Raw genomic sequence first — 21,158 nt, forward strand, 5'->3', positions numbered from 1 at the left:
ATCAATTAAAAGGTTAAAAGCAACATGAGACGACAAAATATTTCGTCATACGCGTTCAAGAGGTTATGTAAATTTATATGACAGAAACTTGTGTTTCGTATTGAAAAGTAGGAATCGTTTCGTCGAGTCGTTATCACTTGAAAGGTTATACGCAACGCGGTGGTTTCTCTTGGCACGACGAAATATCTCGTCATGCGTGTTTAAGAGGTTAAGTTTACGAAAAAAAAAAAAGAAAAAAATAGGAACTTCTACTTTTTTTCGTTCATCCAACGTTTAATCGAAAAGTTAACTCGTCATTCCCAGTTAAAAGATTTCGTCGTGTGCGTTTAAGCGGTTCAGTAATCGAAGGACAGAAGCTTGTGCTATTTGTAGAAAGATAGAAATTGTTCCTTTGTCCAGCCGAAACACGCGTTTCGTCGGGCCTTCTTCCGCTTGAGGCGAAGTTTGCAAAACTCGACGCGGACGTGCATTCGCGAAAGAGAACAGCCGCGAGATTCTTTCAGATTACGCGATCCGCGGGATCAGTGGGTCTTCGTCCTCTAAAATTTCACCCTCCTCGAAGGAAAATCGTTAAATAACTCCCTCTCGAGTTCGACTATACTCGCTTGGCAAAAAAGAAGATTAAAAAAAAACAAAAAACAAAAAACGATTCTTCTTGCAGAGAGCTTCTTTGTGATTCGACGCGTTGACAGGGTCGAGGTTTCTCCTCGACGAAACGAGTTGAGGATAAACGTTGGTACGATTCGCCTACGATACGTTAACGTTTGAGAGCAGTTGGCGGTTTCTCTTGAACAGTGAATTCGTGTGCGGTGTAGCTGAAAAGATAGACTGAAAGAAAGAAAGAAAGAAAGAAAGACTGACTGACCGAGAGGGAGGTAGAGGAAAGGAAGTTTTGCTCGAAGGACGAAGGTGTGAAAGTCCAGGCGGCGACGATAGGGGCAGAAGGGGACCGGGCAGGAGGTTGGCAGGCGCTGGTCTCTCGAGGGTTATTTTAAAAGAGGGACAAGGCCACTTATGGAGCGGGACGCCGAGCGGTTCCTACTGCGGCTGAGAACGAAACGGGCAGACGGTCGATCGGGGAAGCAGGGCTGAAAATAGAGACGGTCAGGCTCTCTACGGCGACAAGATGACACCGGACACGTAGGATCTTCCAACGCTCGTAGCTTCGCCGAGGTATTATGAACCTGGAATGGCCATCGAGTTCCCTGTTGCCCGTGGAGATTGAGGTATGGCCGCGGTAGCCGGCATCTATGGCTTCTCAGAGGAACGACACGCCAGATATTCCGAGCATCGGCAGCATCCGTGAGTTTCACGTGAAAGACGACGGCGAATCGATAGCCGGCGATATACTAGACTTATACTTTTGCTTGAAAACGTTTCTCGCTTTTACGTTACGACCACGCGGCACCATTATTTCTCTCGTTCCCTCGCGCTCGTTTCTTTTCATTCTCGTGTCTTTCGGGCGGGAGCAGGAAAAAAAGAGAAAAAGAGAAAACGGCGCTTTGATTTCCATTCGTCTTCGAGATTTCTAACGAAGTGGATCGTTGTTGATTTCTACCCGAAAGATCGGCGATGAAGAGCTGACGAGAAGAGATCGTCTAGCAGACGTCGTACAGCACGTGCGTACTTCCTGCGGCTGTGAATCACCCGAATTTAGCAGGTTACATTGCATGCACTATCCGTTCGAATCTACTAAGCTTTTGGTTTGTTCCCTCTCGAATTTGCGGTACTACTTTCCTATATATTCGAAGTATTTTTCATCGAGGTAGGGGACAACGACTCGCCAGTCTTAAAAACTCGAGGGTAAATTTAGCGGTGAGGAATATTTCGCGCGGAAAGTTGGGACGAAAGTTGAAAGATCGATCGAGGTGGACGTTTCAGCGAAACTTGTTACCATGGACGAAAGGAATTTTATTAAAAGTGGGAAACTAGAGAACGGACACGTCAGCGTTTCAATCACGCTGAAGGGAGCGGCTGATAGAAATTTGACAATTTTTTGTTTCGTGGGGTTTTAAAGAAGCAATTCTGGTGACGTTCGAGTGCCACGTGTACTAAATTTGGTACACGCTGGATCATTCCTAAGGTTGTTCTAATGAAGCTATGTGCTTCAACTTCTTCGTCATTTTTGTGTATCTTTCATATAAATATAAGTATAGCGTGTTTTTTGCTTTCATATAACAGATTTTGCATATTAGCACACTGTGTATGCCACGTGTACAATATTTGATAAATATACAAAGCTATTGGATGACCAACCCGTACAATATTGAATCTATGCAAATACTGACAATGAGCTAGCAACAGTCCACATAAAAGTGGATAGTTAGTCATAAGAGCAAGATCTAATAGTTGGTCATCTATGCTCCTTCCCCTTCCAATTGACGATGATAACCAAATATATATAAGGACATGCTTTAAAGACATTCCACAGCATTAGACATTCATCATATTCTAAGACATTCTAAATCATTATAAAGACATTCTATATCATTAAAAGCATCAAACATTCTAAATCATTCTACATCATATTCAAGAGCATTAAACATTGTAAATCATTCTATATCATTCTATTTCATACATACACGACCACGACTGTAAGGGAATAAACTCTTCTAAATTGTAAGCGTGTTGACTCCATTACACGGAATCCAATAAAGCTTTGTGCTTCAATTTCTTCGTTATTTTTGTGTATCTTTCATATAAATATAAGTATAGCATGTTTTTTGGTTTCAACATTTATTGTAATAACAGATTTTGCATATTAGCGCACTGTGTATGCCACGTGTACAAAATTTGATAAATGGTGAACTATTTAGTTGCAGAAATGAAATTTATACAAAGCTGTTGGATGACCAATCCAGACAATGTTGAATCTATGCAAATACTGACAATGAGCTAGCAACAGTCCATATAAAAGTGGATAGTTAGTCACAAGAGCAAGATCTAATAGTTGGTCATCTATGCTCCTTCCCCTTCCAATTGATCGATGATAACCAAATATATATAAGGACATGCTTTAAAGACATTCCACAGCGTTAGACATTCATCATATTCTAAGACATTATAAAGACATCCTATATCATTAAGGGCACAAAACATTTTAAATCATTATAAAGACATTCTATATCATTAAGGGCATAAAATATTCTAAATCATTATAGAGACATTCTATATCATTAAAAGCAAACATTCTAAATCATTCTACATCATATTCAAGAGCATTAAACATTGTAAATCATTCTATATCATTCTATTTCATACATACACGACCACGACTGTAAGGGAATAAACTCTTCTAAATTGTAAGCGTGTTGACTCCATTACACGGAATCCAATAAAGCTTTGTGCTTCAATTTCTTCGTTATTTTTGTGTATCTTTCATATAAATATAAGTATAGCATGTTTTTTGGTTTGGGTATAATAAATATAAAAGTATATATAAAATAATATAAAAGTGGATAGTTAGTCATAAGAGCAAGATCTAATAGTTGCTCCTTCCCCTTCCAATTGACGATGATAACCAAATATATATAAGGACATGCTTTAAAGACATTCCACAGCGTTAGACATTCATCATATTCTAAGACATTCTAAATCATTATAAAGACATCCTATATCATTAAGGGCATAAAATATTCTAAATCATTATAGAGACATTCTATATCATTAAAAGCATCAAACATTCTAAATCATTCTACATCATATTCAAGAGCATTAAACATTGTAAATCATTCTATATCATTCTAATTCATACACGACCACGACTGTAAGGCAATAAACTCTTCTAAATTGTAAGCGTGTTGACTCCATTACACGGAATCCAACAAAGCTTTGTGTTTCAACTTTTTCGTTATTTTTGTATATTTTTCATATGAACATAACGACAAATATAGTGTATTTTTTCTAGTTTCAACATTGATAATTGTAATAATAAATTTTACATATTGGTATACCTTTGAGTGCCACGTGCACCAGGTGTACTCGATCGCACACCGAATGAAATTTTTCTTTTATACTTTTTACTTCGTCATTTTCCTTTTAATATGAACAAAATGATTTCTTTCTTACGTTACATACAGTGTATTTTCTGGTTTCAACATTTACTGCAATATTCGTCATTTTTCGATACTTTTAATATCGAACAAACTTATATTTTTCTTAGTTGTACAGTGTATTATTTTCTGGTTTCAACGTTCACTGCAATACTCGTCATTTTTGCATACTTTTAATATGAACAAATTTATATTTCTCTTAGTTACATATTCATGTACTAATGTATTAGTGCATATTTATATATTTTCCGATTCCGAACGTTTATTGTAAATCAAGAAATTCCAAGAAATTCTCGATAAAAATGCCAAAGGATGGACAATTCGGCGTGTTTGCCAAGCTCTGCACATCGCGGTACACGCGGCATTTCGCGGGGAAAAGCTCGGCTGAAAAACCGCCTCGGCTCTCGGCGCGCCGTTTGAAAAAAAGACGAGAGCCCGGGTGGTAGAATGCGTTCGAGTTGAACGGAGAATTACAAAGGGAGAGAGTGGAGTTCTCCGGCGTCGGTGGATGCACTCCGGCGTAACTCGCATTTTCCAGCCGAGCTCCCTTCCTGTAAGGCTCGCTTGGCAACTTGGTAATTGAATAATGCAGATGAGCAATAGGACACGTGGTCCCAGTCACTCGGTTACGCCCGATCCTTTGTCAATCACTTCGCCGCGTTCCACGAACCAGACACACGCCCGATCGATCCTTGGACTGCAACTTTACGGAAAGAGCATACCGCGTTCTCGCGACGATGTAGAAGTAGATGGAAGTTTCCCTCCTCGTGGAAGGCGCTCGTCTCTACTTTTGTATCTTCCGCGGATTAATCGAATCCGAGCTGCAAGCTGCGTCCCCGACACGCTTTCGGCTTTCGAATTTATCTTTCTTCCGCGTTTCTCCGAATCTTTCACGAAACGATTGTTTGTTTGATTAGGGTTTCTCGTCGTTCGGTATGAATGTAGAGATAAAATGCTAATGGTATTTATTGTAAATGATATGACAATGATGACAGTGATTGAACAAGGAATAATTAGAGAAGACAAATAACACAGATTAACAACTCTTAAACTGTTTTTTTAACGGCAACGATATTTGCAATATTCTCTCAGTTTTAAGTACATTGAAATACAACTCGGGGCGAAACAAATAATAAATTTGTTGCTTGTTGGTAATTTCTGTCCGATGGGTTCAAAAAGAAGACGTATTACTGTATACGGTTTTGGTCACTCGTTATGGTCCGCAAACCAGTTACTAGCGCAAGCGGTTAAAGTATAAACGATATTTATTAGATAACAATGTTGTGTGATGAAGCAACAGATAAAGAGCATTAACAACTCTTTTTTTTTTTAACACGCAAACTAACTCTTTTCAAACAACATGATCAACAACCTTCTCTCGACGCTTTTTCACGACTCATTGACTTTGCTTCCAACTCGCCTGACTCTTTCCTTTTTCAAAGAAGAAGAACGCTTCCACGTCACGCTTCTCGCATCACATTCAACGAAGAAATTTCTCTCGCGCTCTGCATCTGCAGCGACTAACGCAGCCAACCATACGTTAACTCTCTCGTCGTATCTTATCGTGACAAATCACGCAGGAAACCGCAGCATTTTTCACGGTTTGTTCGCAAAGGCGCTCGCGAACAATTGAACGACGATTAAGGGTGTATTTTAGTGTGAACTTTTGAAAAAAATCAATTTTTTCTTTTTTTTTTTGCATATTCTTAAAGGACGTAATTTCAAAAATAAACCTCTGTAACCTTACATGTGAACTTTTAAAATTGACGAAGTTATGGTTGTTTGGAGGACGCGACGACCAGCGTCATTGTTACCGCAGTACTAAACTTTAAAGGCATTTTTCTGGAAACTATGTCTTTCAGAACGGTGTCCATGATATCTCAAAATCTACTTGACCAAAATTGACTCAAAATTTTAAGTACGCATCTAGTACGTGTGTGACTATAGCTACCTACCAGAATCAACCAAAAAATTTTATTTTTTATATTTTTTTAGGCTTCCGAAGTTTAACAAAACTATGGAAAAATCGATAATCGAACTTCAAAGTATCGCCACTTTTTTTAATTACCGACTTTTTTCTTTTGTTTTGGTACCTGTTATAACTCATACTAATTAAGGAACATTCACGTTTTTTTTTTATTTCCGACGAGCAGAATGGCCGGAATCACGGACACCGTGAGACGACCTTTTTTTAAAAGCGACTATGTTTGAGAGTATGCAGTGCCACTAATTTTAACTTTTTTTGTCCCAAAAAGTTTTAAAACGTTGTTGAAATACGTAGAAATGAACCTTGCCAATTTGACTGCGAAAGGTATAACAGTTTCTTTGCAAAAAAATTCCTAACAAAGTTAAAAAAACACGCACTTCATACTAGAATACCCCCTTAAATTACTTTGTGAAAAGAGAGGCCGTCAATTATCCCCGTTGCCTCGATCAGCGAACGAACCTGCCTGTTAAAATCTACTCAGCCCAGTCTCGTAGGTTTAACCACTTGCGCTGGCAACTGATTGCGGACCATGACGAATGACCAAAAACGTATACAATAATTCGCCGCTTTCTTTTTGAACTCGTCGGTATGAATATCGTTGGATAGAAATTATTGAGAAGTAACAAATTTATTATTTGTCCTATTTAAATGTACTGAAAACTGAGAAAATATTGCAATTTTGGAACAAAAAATTCGCGACGTGCGTGGCACGCCATTCCACCGCAAGAGATGAACCACTTGCAACTGATTGCGGACCATAACGAGTGACCGAACCGTATACAATAATTCGACGCTTTCTTTTTCTTTTGAACTCGTCGATACGATATCACTGAATAGAAATTATTAAAAAGTAATAAACTTATCATTACTTTTGCCTGGGTTTCATTTAAATACTTAAAATTGAGTTACATTTAAATACTTAAAACTGGTTACTTGGTTACTTAAAACTGAGAAAATGTTGCGATTTGGTTAAACTCGTCGGTATGGATATCGTTGGATAGAAATTATTGAGAAGTAAAAATTTATTATTTGTTAATCACTGATGAGAAGTAACAAATTTATTATTTGTTTTACTTAAATACACTTGAAACTGAGAAAATATTGCAATTGTGGAGCAAAAAATTCGCGACGTGCGTGGCACGACAGTCCGGCGCTAGAGGTTAACCGCTGATTGCGGACCATAACGAGTGACCAAAAACCGTATACAATAATTCGCCGCTTTCTTTTTGAACTCGTCGGTATGGATATCGTTGGATAGAAATTATTGAGAAGCAAAAATTTATTATTTGTTAAGCACTGATGAGAAGTAACAAATTTATTATCTGTTTTACTTAAATACACTTGAAACTGAGAAAATATTGCAATTGTGGAGCAAAAAATTCGCGACGTGCGTGGCACGACAGTCCGGCGCTAGAGGTTAACCGCTGATTGCGGACCATAACGAGTGACCAAAAACCGTATACAATAATTCGCCGCTTTCTTTTTAAACTCGTCGGTATGGATATCGTTGGATAGAAATTATTGAGAAGCAAAAATTTATTATTTGTTAAGCACTGATGAGATCGTCGGTATGATATCGTTGGATAGAAATTATTGAGAAGTAAAAATTTATTATTTGTTAACCACTGATGAGAAGTAACAAATTTATTATTTGTTTTACTTAAATATACTTAAAACTGAGAAAATATTGCAGTTGTGGAACAAAAAATTCGCGACGTGCGTGGCACGACAGTCCGGCGCTAGAGGTTAACCGCTGATTGCGGACCATAACGAGTGACCAAAAACCGTATACAATAATTCGCCGCTTTCTTTTTGAACTCGTCGGTATGGATATCGTTGGATAGTCTCAATTATTGAGAAGTAACAAACTTATTATTTGTTCTATTTAAATGTACTTAAAACTGAGAAAATATTACAAAAAATTCAAGCGCTAGTTGTTAAGACCGAAGCTCGAAGAATCGACGTGATGGTAAAAATGGGCGAGATTAGTCCGATCTCGGCGAGCAGAGCTTTCTTCTCGGAGCTGCTCGGTTTGCTCGCGTATCGATAATCTTGATGATGCACACGTGTGGGGGGAGGGGGAGGGGGAGGGGGTTGTTCCGCACGTATCGTACGTACGAGGGTGCAGAGGAGTAGGGTCGAGACGCGCCACGGTCGTGGGTTAATTGATTTCCAATAGCTAGCCGACCGGCCTTCGGAGAGCCGCGTAGAAGCGTAACCGTGTCCCCACACAATGAACCACCGATATGCTAACTGCGGGACACATTGTACATTAAACGACGATCGAGAATTCATAGTTCCGTATCTCCGGCTCGAGTGGCGCGAGTTAATTGGATCTCGAACGCCGTCGCGTGCCACCCGATCTTCCCGATCTTTCCGTCTCTCCTGCTGGTCTAGCGGAATTTCCTTCTCTCTCTCTCTCTCTCTCTCTCTCTCTCTCTCTTCGTCTACCGTGGCCATCGATAAGACGGTCTGTCCTCTGAAATCTGAAATTTGCCAGCGGAGCAAATCGAATTTCACAGCGGGTGGAAAACGTATCGGCACGCTTGGTTTTCTTATTTATCGTGTGTAAAAAAAAACTGTTGCAGGAATTTTGGTGAAAATTTCTTTTCTTGTTCGTCGTACGTAGAAAAATCGAAGGAATTTTTGTGAAAATGGACACTCGGACATTGAATATTGAAAATTGTAATTTTGTAAAAGGAAAGTCGTAGTCGACTTGGGCTCATTTTTAAAGCTCGAAGCCTCTGTTTTCGAAGTGCTACGTTTATTTCACGTTAAAGCGAAGCCTTTCTTTTCGAAAATGTTGTAAATTGCATGTAAAAGTGTCGAGGGAATTTTTGCGATGACCGAGTCGACATTGGATTTGTAGAAAAGATCCCTGAAAATTTCCTGTAACGATCTCTTTTTCCCTAAAGAGCATTGAACTTTGAATATAATGATGAAAACGTTAGAATTCGTTGAATTCTCGTTCAAGCCCAATTTTAATAAAATTCGATGAAACGACGAGAAAAGATCGTATATCAAATTTTGGGGAGAGGCCTTGAAAAGAGAAGGTTTCAATCTCCAAATCCATCGTGGATTCAGTCGTGAAAAAAATGTTTCAATGTTTTTACCTACTGCAATTTGTAACATTGGAAAATAAAATGAATAATGTATTTCGCAAGCAGAGACTCGAAGCATTGAAACGAGGTCAAGTTTATCATTGTACACTTTCTTTTTTACGAAACTGTAACAGTTTCGATATTTAGTATCCGAATATTTAAGTATTAATCCGAGGATTAATAGGATTCGCCGTACTAGCGAAATATGTTTCCATAAATAATTCACTGCGTACGAACGCAACGTGCACAACAGTAATTTTCAATAATGAGTCGCACGATAATAATGCAGGGGACATAAAAATTCGAGAGTCGAAAAAGTATCGACATATGCTTGATCCGCGTTTAATGGAGAAGTTTGATAAATATCGTTGGAAAAATTATAAAATGTCCAAAATGTTTTTGTAATATTATAGAACGATGTCACGTCAACGTTGTGAAAGGACACTTGTTTTTAACCTATTGAAAATGTTTTATATTCTGTTCAAATTATCGAAATCAACAGAATTTAAAAGAACTCTGTTCCAACTTGTATATTTCGTAGAATAAAATATCTGTTTTTTATGGTTTTTTTTTTTTTATAGAAAAAAATGTCAGACTTGGGAATTGGATTTTTGAATGATTGTTCTCATAGGATAGATGTTTCATGGAAACAAGTTATTTTCAGAACATTTAATCAAATATCCATTTTTATGTTCATTGAATTAGTATATTTTGCACAAGTCCTATCGTGTCTGAACCTTTTATTTTTAAGAACGTTTATCTACTTGTAAGAAACATTTTTCGAAAAAGTTTCAAATGGAACTTATTGAACAGTTCTTTTTGACTTTTTCGATCTCCGGTTCAAACACACGACAGAGAAATTTCTTGCAAATAGAAATCCTCGTATGTATGTCAATATCTTTGTGACTTACATTACATTATTATTATTGGTCCACGTTACTTTTGTATGTAGCACTCTTTATGGAAACAGATTTTATTATCATTTGTTAGAAATATTATCATTTGTTAGAAATATTGGACAAAGGAACGCGTTTGTCTGTAACATTAAAAATATTTTATAGCCCTTTTCTCTGCAAAAAGAAATTTTGTCAACACTTTTCTGATTCTTGAATTTTACAGTATACAGTATACTTATGTTATTATTGTACAGCTTACTTGTATTATCATTACACGACAGATTTTATCATCATTTGTTTTCAGAAAGATATCGTGCCAATATTTGGGAAAAATATTTTATAAATCCTCCCGAGGTACGTGGTATCTTTTTCCAAAAAAAGAAATCTCGCCTCTGCCGTGTCGATACCTTTCACATTACCTCTCATTATCATCGTACAACATCGTTCCACTTTTTCCCTTCTTCCAACAGATTTCGTTAATGTAGCACCATCCTCTCGCAAAGATATTGCAAGAGAACCAGGTGCGCCAATAACATTTCCTCGATCCACCGTAATCTCGCGAAATCCCGCGGCGAAAGCGCGCGGAACGAGGGATGGAAAGCAAGAGTGGTATCCGCCGGGTCGATTCGATTTTACCTGCACACGTTGCCACGCTCGGCTCGTAAACGGTGTAACGCGAACGACCGTGCAATTTTACTCTTGTAACTATATCAGTGTCAAGGAAACGACGTGTCGTACGTTTCGACCTGCATATATGCACACGGACCTTGCACACTTTGACAGACGAACGTTCAAGAACGCTCAAAGAAGAAGAAGGGAATATTTTTAAAGGAAACTTTCTTCTTCTTCTTTTTCTTTTTCTTTTTTTCCTGCGGTAATCGTTTGTGCTATCCCCTGAAACTTGTGTATACGAACTTGAACCGTCCGTACATGACGTGTCGGTGTACATACACTTCGCCGCGTAATCTAGAAAGTCAGCTGGTCGTGGCGCCGCCTCCGTCGCTTTCGATTCAGCCGTGATGGAAAATGCGATCGGAGCACGTATAGCGAGGTAAACCGGTAAACGCCGTGGATCGATTAAAAAAATGTCGAAACGACTGCGAGAGCCTGCCAGCCGCACGTGCCACCGTTGAAATTTGTCAGGCTGCTGCTGCAAAGTAGTAATGGCCACCCCCGGAACACGCGCGTGTAACGCGCGCGCAAATCGATATCAGTTAGGCGCGCGCGTTCTGCATGCAACCGTTGCTCGTTTGTCCGCCGGTTTCATTCTGACGTATTAATTATCAGGCTGACTTCCAGCCGGGACTCGTTTGTTATCGTCTACCACTCAGTTCCGCTCGTCAAATCGTGAGGACGGCGAGAGGGGGACAAAAATCAGGAGCGGGGGGGGGGGGCCGACTCGTTAATTGGTCGCGTCGGCGATCGCCGAAGATTGATAAGCGATAACGAGGCACGAGGGACGAGAGGTCGCGAAAATGGCAACTGCCGCCGCCGCCGCCGCCGCGCACGCCTCGAATGGCTAATTAATCGTATGCAGTGGTTTCGAGCGTCGTTATGACGATTGCACGCCCGTTAACGACCATCGATCTCTTGGCCCTAATTTTCGAACAACTGTCGCGTCACTGTCGGTGTCGAAATTCGATCGGCCCCCTCCCCCCTCCTTTCGATTGTCACAGTTACAGTTACAGTTACAGTTCGGTTATCGAATTCTCCGTGAATCGAAAGGCGGCGCCTTGAGCACCGCGAAGTTGAAAAAAAANAAAAAAAAAAAAAAAAAAAAAAAAAAAAAAGAAACAGTTTCGGTTAATCTGACGGAGAGAATGGTCTTTTTTTGTTTTTCGTGTAAAATGGTAGGTGAAACGGTACGAATGAGAAGCGTTTGGGTCGTTGGAGCGGCATCTCTGAATACGACAGAGAGCAGCGTGGCGAAAGCGGAAGAAGGGTTCGACATTACCGACCGCCTGAATATCCGCCTTTGATACAATCCGATGCCGGACGAACGATCCAAAACCCACGCTCTACTTCGTCGGACACTCTCTCGTTCGATCGAACGTCGTCGTTCTCCTTCTGGGAAGGTCCTCCTCCGGATGGCCGATTGTGTAGTATCGTGGTTGTTATATTTTTAGTTGCGTTTAATTGTAACAGATGGCCTGAAAGAGGAAATGGTAACTCTTGGGGGGGACGTGGAGCTAATTTTGCTTTTTTGAAAGAGAGTCGGGCGAGTTGATTGGAGTCGTGAGAAAGCGTTGAGCGAGAGAAGGTTGTTAAAAAATGAGTCGATCATGCTGTTTAAAAGGAGCGAGTTGCGTGTTGTAAAAAAGAGTTGTCAAATGTTCTTCATCGCTGACATTGTTATTCTCGTAAATAACAGTATCGTTTATACTTTATACCTCATGCGCTGGCGGGACTGGTAGACGCGGACCATAACGAGTGACCGAACCGTATACACAATAATTTGTCCCTTTCTTTCTTGAACTCGTCATTCTATGACACTGGATAGAAATTATTGAGCGAAATTATTTGCCAATCAGTGTCGGCCTAGCTCTACCATTGACATGAGAAAAATAAGAAACTCGCAAGTCAACTTGCGCTGGCAGCTGATTGCCGACCATAACCGTACACAATAATTCGTCTACTTTTTGAATTCATCGGTATATCACTGGATAGAAATTACTAAGAAGTAATAAATTCATTATTTTTGTTTGGATATATATGTAAATATACTTAAAACTGAGAAAATATTGGCCAATTTTGGGCCAAACACGTCATTCCAGCGCAAGTCTAACCTCTTGTAAAGTCTCGACGATATATTTCCGATCCGGGAGAGAGTGAGAGGTTTAAAATTTGCTGCCGGGGATTTCGTCGAGATTTCTCGGACGAAGCAGCATTTCGTCCCTTTTGTCGGTGGTGATCAGCCGGCGATTTAAATTGGCAATTAGCATTATCTTGCGAAGGGGACGGCCAATTAAAGCGTGTCCTTGTTATTATCAGTTGGCACCCCCTTTGACTCGTCTCGAATAGAAGTGGCTTCTCTTTTCTTCCTTTGGCAGCCACCCTTCGAAGAAGGTTCTCTCCTCGACGTTCGGTAACGTAGCTACTTGTCTACTCGAAAGACGGCAGAGGGGGTTGAGGTAGACTAGTGGCCAGCGTAATCGCGTCGAACCATGAACCGGAAATGCGTTCGTAGAAACGCACGAGCGCACGAGGCGTTTTTCCTCCCTATTTTCCCCCTATCGCCGCGATATCGATTGAAATTACGCAACCAGGTCGCACGTTAACTGTAATTGACTCGCGTTCGACGTCGAAATCAACGCGAGAACGAGACCGATCCTTGTCTTCTCTTTTCCTCCCTTCCTCTTTTCATTTAACATTTTACGGATTTTCGTTTAATTTCGATGAATTCTCGCGTAAAGACAGAGATTTACAGGGTGTTTTGTAACTTGTGGGACCCAGTTCAGGGGTTTGGCTGATTGTACGCCTAATAATAATAAATAGAAGTCATATAAATATATGTCCTATCTGTCTTCGTTTATGAGATACAATGAATTTTCTGTTTTAATTACTTTTACAAAAGATGCTCGAAATGACCAGCTTGCATTTGAAGACAAGCCTGCACGCGTCTTGTCATTCATCTGGTTACTCTCTCTGTCATTCCTGGTGTTTCTCGAATTTGTCGGAAGCCTTGCTCTATTCTATTTCGTAGTATTTCAGTATGTTCAATCGATGTTGCGTATACAATAGATTTTAAATGTCCCCACAAACGAAAATCTAATGGATTCAAATCCGGAGAACGNGAGAACGAGCAGGCCATGCAATAGGACCTCCACGACCAATCCATTTATTTGCAAAGTGTCGATTTAAAAATTGCCTAGCCAATTCGGCTAAAATGCGGCGGAACTCCATCGTGCATAAACTGCATACAAAGTCTAATATCGACTGGAACTTTCTCTAATATTTCGTGTAAACGCGTGCTCAAAAAATCAACGTACTTTGTGCATGTTAGTTTCCCATCAAGAAAAAAAAGGTCCAATTAAAAATTTATCAATTATTCCTGCCCATACGTTTAAACTAAACTGGTGTTGATGTCTTGAATGCACAATAACATGTGGGTTTTCTTCATCCCAATTATGATTATTATGAAAATTGAAAATATACCAAGCCTGATAAAACTAGCTTGCTAGAGTTTGCTCTGTTTATAAAATTCATTATAAAATTCTTATAAACGAAGACAGATAGGACATACATTTATGTGACTTTTTTTAATTATTTTTAGGCGTACAATCAGCTCTCACAAGTTACGAAACACCCTGTATATCTGACGCGTTGAATCGAGTCATTAACGTGTATGTTAAATGATAGTTGATCTGTACGAAGCGCATAATTTGAACCGATGACAATTGTCGATAAAGTTCAAACGACGCGGAACGAAATACAACGAGTATGTGTTTGAAATGTGACTGAATAAATATCTGTGTGCTGTGGCTTAATGTCTGTGCCCGTTTGGTAATATTTATGTGTGGAATAGTACATGTAATGTATTCGTAACAACGAAAGCAACTGATACAATTTCGCGGAAAAAAAAGGATCATGCAACCATCCTGATCTCACTTCAAAACGTGGAGCTTTTACCTTGACAGTCGTGAATTCGTTCTTTTCGAAACTGATTTTACTTCAATTTCGAAAGTAGCTGATGGGAAGTTGAGAATACTTTTCTTTTTTTAAATTGTAAAAGTTCGAACGTACGTGAAAACGTGAAAAAAAATTTCTTTCATAGTGTAGATGCACTATAGCCCCTTGAAGACTGAAATTTCGGTTGTGCTAGTATTTTGTTGAACTTGGAACATTAATGTTAGGAATGCTAGATTCCTAACTTTAATTCAATTTTTATTTACTTTCTTGGATTTTTGTCATTCAACGTTCAATATAAATAATCATACAACAAGTTGCAAGGAATCGTTGCAAAGAGAAGACTTTAATCTTCATATTGATAGATAGACAGGTAGATTTGTGTTAAAGGAAGGACTTTTTAATGCTTTTGTACACAAATGTTTGTACTTTTTTTTTTTAGAGTAGTCTTACTTTCCTACCCTCTGCATGATATTAAGTCATCTTCACTCCTGTCAAAATAAGCTCCATTAGGTTTGAAATAAGATCCAAAAAAGATCATCTTTTTTCTACGAAGTTATACAATTAGCTCAAATTTTTTAATGTCGTTATACATCATGTTGTATCATTATACAATTATACTCTCCACTACACGTGGAATCGATGTCTGTTCGTCTACAATACTAACAATCTTTTCTCCAAATTCGTTTGTCAATTATTACGTTTATTTCAATTAATATCTACGGAGCTTTCGTTGCTGGACGAGCAAGTTCACACGAGCGTGAGGGACGCGTAAATGGTAAAACACGACGGTTGTAGACAGCTTGGCAACGTGGACGCCCGATTCATGGTGATTCCCATGTGACTGGGCGTTCATCGATCCGGCTCGGAAATAGGCGAGTGACCTATACCGTGAGGATTTTCAGTCGGCTTAAAATATTGCGCGACTACCATTCTCTCCGCGTTATCGTCTTTTTCCATTTTTCCTGCTTCTTTCTCTCCTTCTCTCCCTCCCCTCCTCCCCCCTTTTTTTCTATCAACGGCAGTATCCTCCTCTGCCGCGGAGCTCGATATTTCGAAAAGCCGCCAGCATCTTTTATGAAACCTTAATGCACACACATACGCGCACACCACAGACCTGGATAAACCCGATTCCTCGAAGAAAATACATGGCCGGATGTGTTTTTTCATTTGCTTCGACAAGCGAAATGCACCTTGTAATTGTGGTTGGAGTTTTAACTTAACCATTTGCGCTGGCGACTGATTGCGGACCGTAACGAGTGACCGAACCGTACACAATAATTCGTCGTTTTCTTTTCGAACTTATAGATATGATATCACTGGATAGAAATTATTGAGAACTAATAAATTTATTATTTGTTTTGTCTGGGTATATATTTAAACATACTTGAAAAACTGAGAAAATATTGCAATTTTGGGACAAAAACGTTCTCGACGAGCATAGCAAGAGGTTAACTACTTGCGTTGACAACTGATTGCGGACCATAACGAGTGACCGAACCGTATACAATAAATTCGTCGCTTTCTTTTTCTTTTAAACTCGTCGGTATATCACTGGATAGAAATTACTGATTAGTAATAAATTTATTATTTGTTTTGTCGGTGTTATACTTAAATATACTTTAAACTGAGAAAATATTGCAATTTTGGGACAAAAACGTTCTCGACGTGCATAGCAAGAGGTTAACTACTTGCGTTGACAACTGATTGCGGACCATAACGAGTGACCGAACCGTATACAATAAATTCGTCGCTTTCTTTTTCTTTTAAACTCGTCGGTATATCACTGGATAGAAATTACTGATTAGTAATAAATTTATTATTTGTTTTGTCGGTGTTATACTTAAATATACTTTAAACTGAGAAAATATTGCAATTTTGGGACAAAAACGTTCTCGACGTGCATAGCAAGAGGTTAACTACTTGCGTTGACAACTGATTGCGGACCATAACGAGTGACCGAACCGTATACAATAAATTCGTCGCTTTCTTTTTCTTTTATACTCGTCAGTATATCACTGGATAGAAATTACTAATTAGTAATTAATTTTGTTATTTGTTTTGTCTGGGTATATATTTAAATATACTTGAAACTGAGAAAATATTGCAATTTTGGGACAAAAAGTTCTCGACGTGCATAGCAAGAGGTTAACTACTTGCGTTGACAACTGATTGCGGACCGTAACGAGTGACCGAACCGTACACAATAATTTGTTGCTTTTTCTTCGAACTCGTTGGTATGATATCACTGGATTAGTAATAAATTATTTATTAATTATTTATTACTTGTTTTGCTTATTTTTTTTTACTTAACTATACTTAAAACTGTTATTGAATAGTAATAAATCATTTATTAGTATTTATTACTTGTTTTACTTGAATATACTTAAAACTGTTTAGATATTACAATTTTTCGTTCCAAATTACAACATTTTCTCAGTTTTAAGTATATTTAAGTATAACCCAAACAAAACGAATGATAAGATAAGACAAAACAGACAATGATCATTTCTTAATAATTTCTATCCAGTGATATCATACCGACGTGTTCGAAAGGAAAAGAAAGCGACGAATTATTAAATATACGGTTTGGTCACTCGTTATGGTCCGCGAACCAGTCTCGCCAGTCGCAAGTGGTTAATAACAACGGATCGTGCGGCGATGTTCGTCGAAGTCTCGCTTGGATTGTTCCGACCGCTTGACGAACAATGACAACAATATTTCACGACGATAATGCAACTCGGCGACACGAGATGTTCTTTTCTATTAATCCAGGGGGAAATTGAGATGCAACCGGATTGCAAGTGTTAATAGTTGTTTAATGGTTAAGCAGCAGCTTTCGGGAGACTCCATTAAAAGTGAGTGATCCGGCGCGAGTTTTTTCTTTCATCGGGCAGAGAATAAAATAACGAAGTGTCAGTCGTTGTGTTCGCGCGTACGATAATTCGAAACGATAAATATTCGTCCATAGGATAGAGAGCAGGCAGGTACGTAAGGAAAAATGCGTTTGCAAGATGGCGAATGATGGCGTTGAAGAAGGTTCGCCTCCCCTCTCCGACGCGATCGTCTTTGATCTGAATTTCAATCGGCTGGTCTCTCTCTCTCTCTCTCGGAAGGCCGGATAGAGGCGGAAAGGCGGCTGAGAGACGATTTTCTTTAATTAAATTCGATTATCGGAGATCTCTCCGGGTGCCTCCTATTCCCAGAGACTGGTTACGTAACCAGTCCGGCGCAGGACCGAGTTGCCACGACAATACGAGAAGCGTAACGTTAAAAATATCCCTGGATAGCCTATGTTTAATTCAGTGTTCTTAGTGCCGATTGAAAAAAATCGTGGTCGAGCGGAACATTCCAAAAAAAACCAGTGTCACTGGATGCTATTTGAAGAAATAGGAAAAGTATACGAAAATTCGGTGAGAATGATCTATTTACAAGATTCGAAAAGGAACAAGGTATTGAGAAACAAGGCCAGAATAGATATAGAATATTTCGATGTCTAGTGAAAATCGTGGTCGAGCGAAAAATTCCAAAAATCAGTGTGATTTGAGAAAAAGGGGAAAGATATAGAAATTCGGCAAAATTCGAAAAGGAACAGGTGTTGTCGAGAAACAAGGCGAGACAAAATCAGTATACAGAATATTTCGATATTATATTTATAGTGTATTTTGATATTTGGTGAAAGATCGTGCTAATAATTTTTATTCAAATAATTAAGAAAAGTGGGAGAGTCGGTTATCTTTTGTACAAATAAATAGAACCGACATATATTTCCTCGTAGTTTGATGTAGAACACTAATCAATGATAATCCAAGTGATTCGTCTATCGCAACCAGAACAGTAACACTAAAAAAAATTCGTCCTAGTATTATTTTTATGTACACACGTAGAACGATTTTATTATTTTAAACATTCAAATCAGATTTTTCGTAAAATATCTTTCTCGTTGTTTTGTTTTTCCCTTTTCCTTTTTTTTACTTTAATATCTCTAATGGAAATTTTACGTTATCGGTCGATAGTTTCTCAGTTTTGTTAAATTCGATCGGCCGGCAGAACGAAAACGAACGAACGGTCGATAATAATGGGGGGTTGTGTTATGGAGATGGCCGGCGCGATTCGCGCTCGCAAACGAGGAGAAAGGCAGAGCTCGGATCGATCCGCGTGACAATTCACGACACATTTTCCGTGTGCGTGTGCAGCCTTTTCCCACGGGGCTCTTCTGTCTTGCTGGTACGCCGTACACGAGAGAGAGAAAGAGAGAGAGAGAGAGCATATACGGACGATGCGTGCGTGCATCGTTAACCGATGCATGCATACGCGAAGCGCAGCCTCGCGCAAAAATACGAACAAAGGGGAGGAACTGCTCGGCTAATAAACTCATCGATCCTCCGGGCGGCGTATCGTTCTCCCTCTGTCATCCCTAAGAGGGAACAATGTTCCAGCGGGTGCACGCTGGTTAACGATCCCCGAGGCGGATCTTCCTGTCGATGGAGCCGTGCACCATCGTTTTCACCACGCCGTCTCTCTTTCGCTGAAAGAGAAATAATTCCTCTCTTTCTCGACCGTTTCTCTACCGTTTCTCCCCGCATTTTCTTCACCGTCCTCTTTGTTCGTCATCACCGCTATTTCTATCTATCGTTTCCTCTTTTATTTTCTTCTCTACTTATTTGTCTACTTGTTACACGATTACCATATTTCCCTTCTGTTTTCATATTTTCCACTGTTTTCTTGTCGGTTGTTCTTGTTATATTGTTATATCAACGCTATTTCACTTCCAATTTGTCCCATTTTCTTGCCACTTGTTTATTATTATGGTAATGATACTGTTGTCATCTGTTTTCTTTATTTTTTTATTTATTACTATTGTTACTTGTCACATTATTGGTATTATTTGTTACTAGATTATTGGTTTATTTATTACTATTATTATTTGTTACATTATTGGTATTCCTTTCCATTTCTCTTCCATTTTCTCTCATTTTTCTCGCTATTTATTTATACTATTTATATTATTACTATTCCTTCCTATTTCTCTTTTATTTTCCCCTTAATTTCTTGCTTGTTGTGTCATTACTATTTCTCCTCATTTCTCTTTTATTTTCTCTCTTTTTTTTTTTTTTTTTTTTTTTTTTTTTTTTTTTTTTTTTTTTTTTTTTTTTTTTTTTTTTTTTTTTGTTCTATTTTTTTCTTTTTACTCATTACTATTACTGTTTGTTGTTATATTATCGCTATCCCTCCCCATTTCTCGTATTTTCTTACTACCTATTTATTATTTATTATACCTATAGTAAAACGTCGATTACCCGAGTTGAAGAAACTTGTTCGAAGAAGCGATTTTTCGGATAATCCGAGGAGACCAAATTTGCGACCGTAGATCAACTAGAAATTGAACATACATTCTCAAATCGTTTTCATGTTCGTTACGTAAACGAGTACAGAAAAGAGTGTAATAATTAGTAGACGATTTAAAACTTTTATCATCTCTTGACCTGATTATTTAAGAGCGATTATCAAGCAGTTTGAGGTGCCTTCTCTTGAATTAATTCAAGATCAATTTGCACGTGGATAAATTTATCATCGTTTGTTATTTTCAAGCTTCTACGGAGAACGCTAGCTTCTTTCTTATCATCGAAATTCGTTTGAAGTTTTAATCATATTAATCCGCCACTTTTAATTATTCGCTAATTGTAAATTAAATAACGTTACACTCTGAATAGACGTATCTTCGCTTAAACGATTCTCTTTGCAATTTATCTTTTAATTTTCTTCAGCTTTCTTCGCTTTTTTTCCCCCCCTTAATACTCGTGGTACAAATGAAATCTGTAAAACGTAAGCTAAAACGGGGCAAGGATACGTGTCCTAAAATCTAAACGCGTCCTAAAGTCTAGAATTAGGTGACTCGTCTTGCATTCATTTCGGAAACCTCGAGAAATTGTATAGGGAGAGGTAACGGCTGTTTGAAAAATTTTTATGAAGAAACAACTAGCAAACTGCTAGTTGAGGATATTGATCTCCAAAATGCGGAGGAAATTCTCGGCAAAAACCGCGTTGGATTATGATGTTAAACGAAACAGAGCCGCTTTATTTGCCGATATGATAATTGTCGATGAGATGGAATCTATTTTCGGTCGCTCGTAACAATTATAAATGAGGAAATCTCTATTTCGGTCGCTCGCAATGCAAAACGTATATAGACGTACTGTTTCGCATTCGACTGAAAAACACTCGTGCCGCGACCGCGTTGAAACATTTGAAAAAAAAAAAAAAAAACCACCGGGTTACTTTCTGATGTAAATCTCGCGGCAATTAACGAACAAAGAACGAAATGAATTTCCCTCGCTGATAGCTGCTGCGAGCAATCGAAATGAATTCCTCTCGTGAATAACGATCACCGCCAACGAAAAAAAGATAGCTCCGAGCACTTTCGATTACTTGCGACCAGAAACATTTTAATGAAACGTTAATTAAATGGCCTGTTGGTTATTAATTATTATTCTAC

General features: G+C 38.7%; 1 protein-coding gene across 4 annotated transcripts in view; it reads left to right on the plus strand.

Moving 5' to 3' along the window:
• The first annotated feature begins 717 nt into the window (after positions 1–717).
• Positions 718–21,158, plus strand: part of LOC122532756 (potassium voltage-gated channel protein Shaker) — a 110,752-nt gene continuing 90,311 nt past the window's right edge. Inside the window, exon 1 of one of the 4 annotated variants that reach the window (XR_006307569.1) lies at positions 718–1,302. Coding sequence is in view for 2 of the 4 variants with exons in the window: in XM_043661804.1 (XP_043517739.1) it covers positions 1,229–1,302 (74 nt within the window). In the remaining 2 variants the exon portion in view is untranslated. The remainder of the gene's footprint in view (positions 1,303–21,158) is intronic. The other 3 variants (XR_006307568.1, XM_043661804.1, XM_043661803.1) reach the window with 3 other exon arrangements.

This window comes from Frieseomelitta varia, unplaced genomic scaffold (assembly GCF_011392965.1).
Source record: "Frieseomelitta varia isolate USP_RPSP 00005682 unplaced genomic scaffold, Fvar_1.2 scaffold_470, whole genome shotgun sequence".
NCBI lineage: Eukaryota > Metazoa > Arthropoda > Insecta > Hymenoptera > Apidae > Frieseomelitta > Frieseomelitta varia.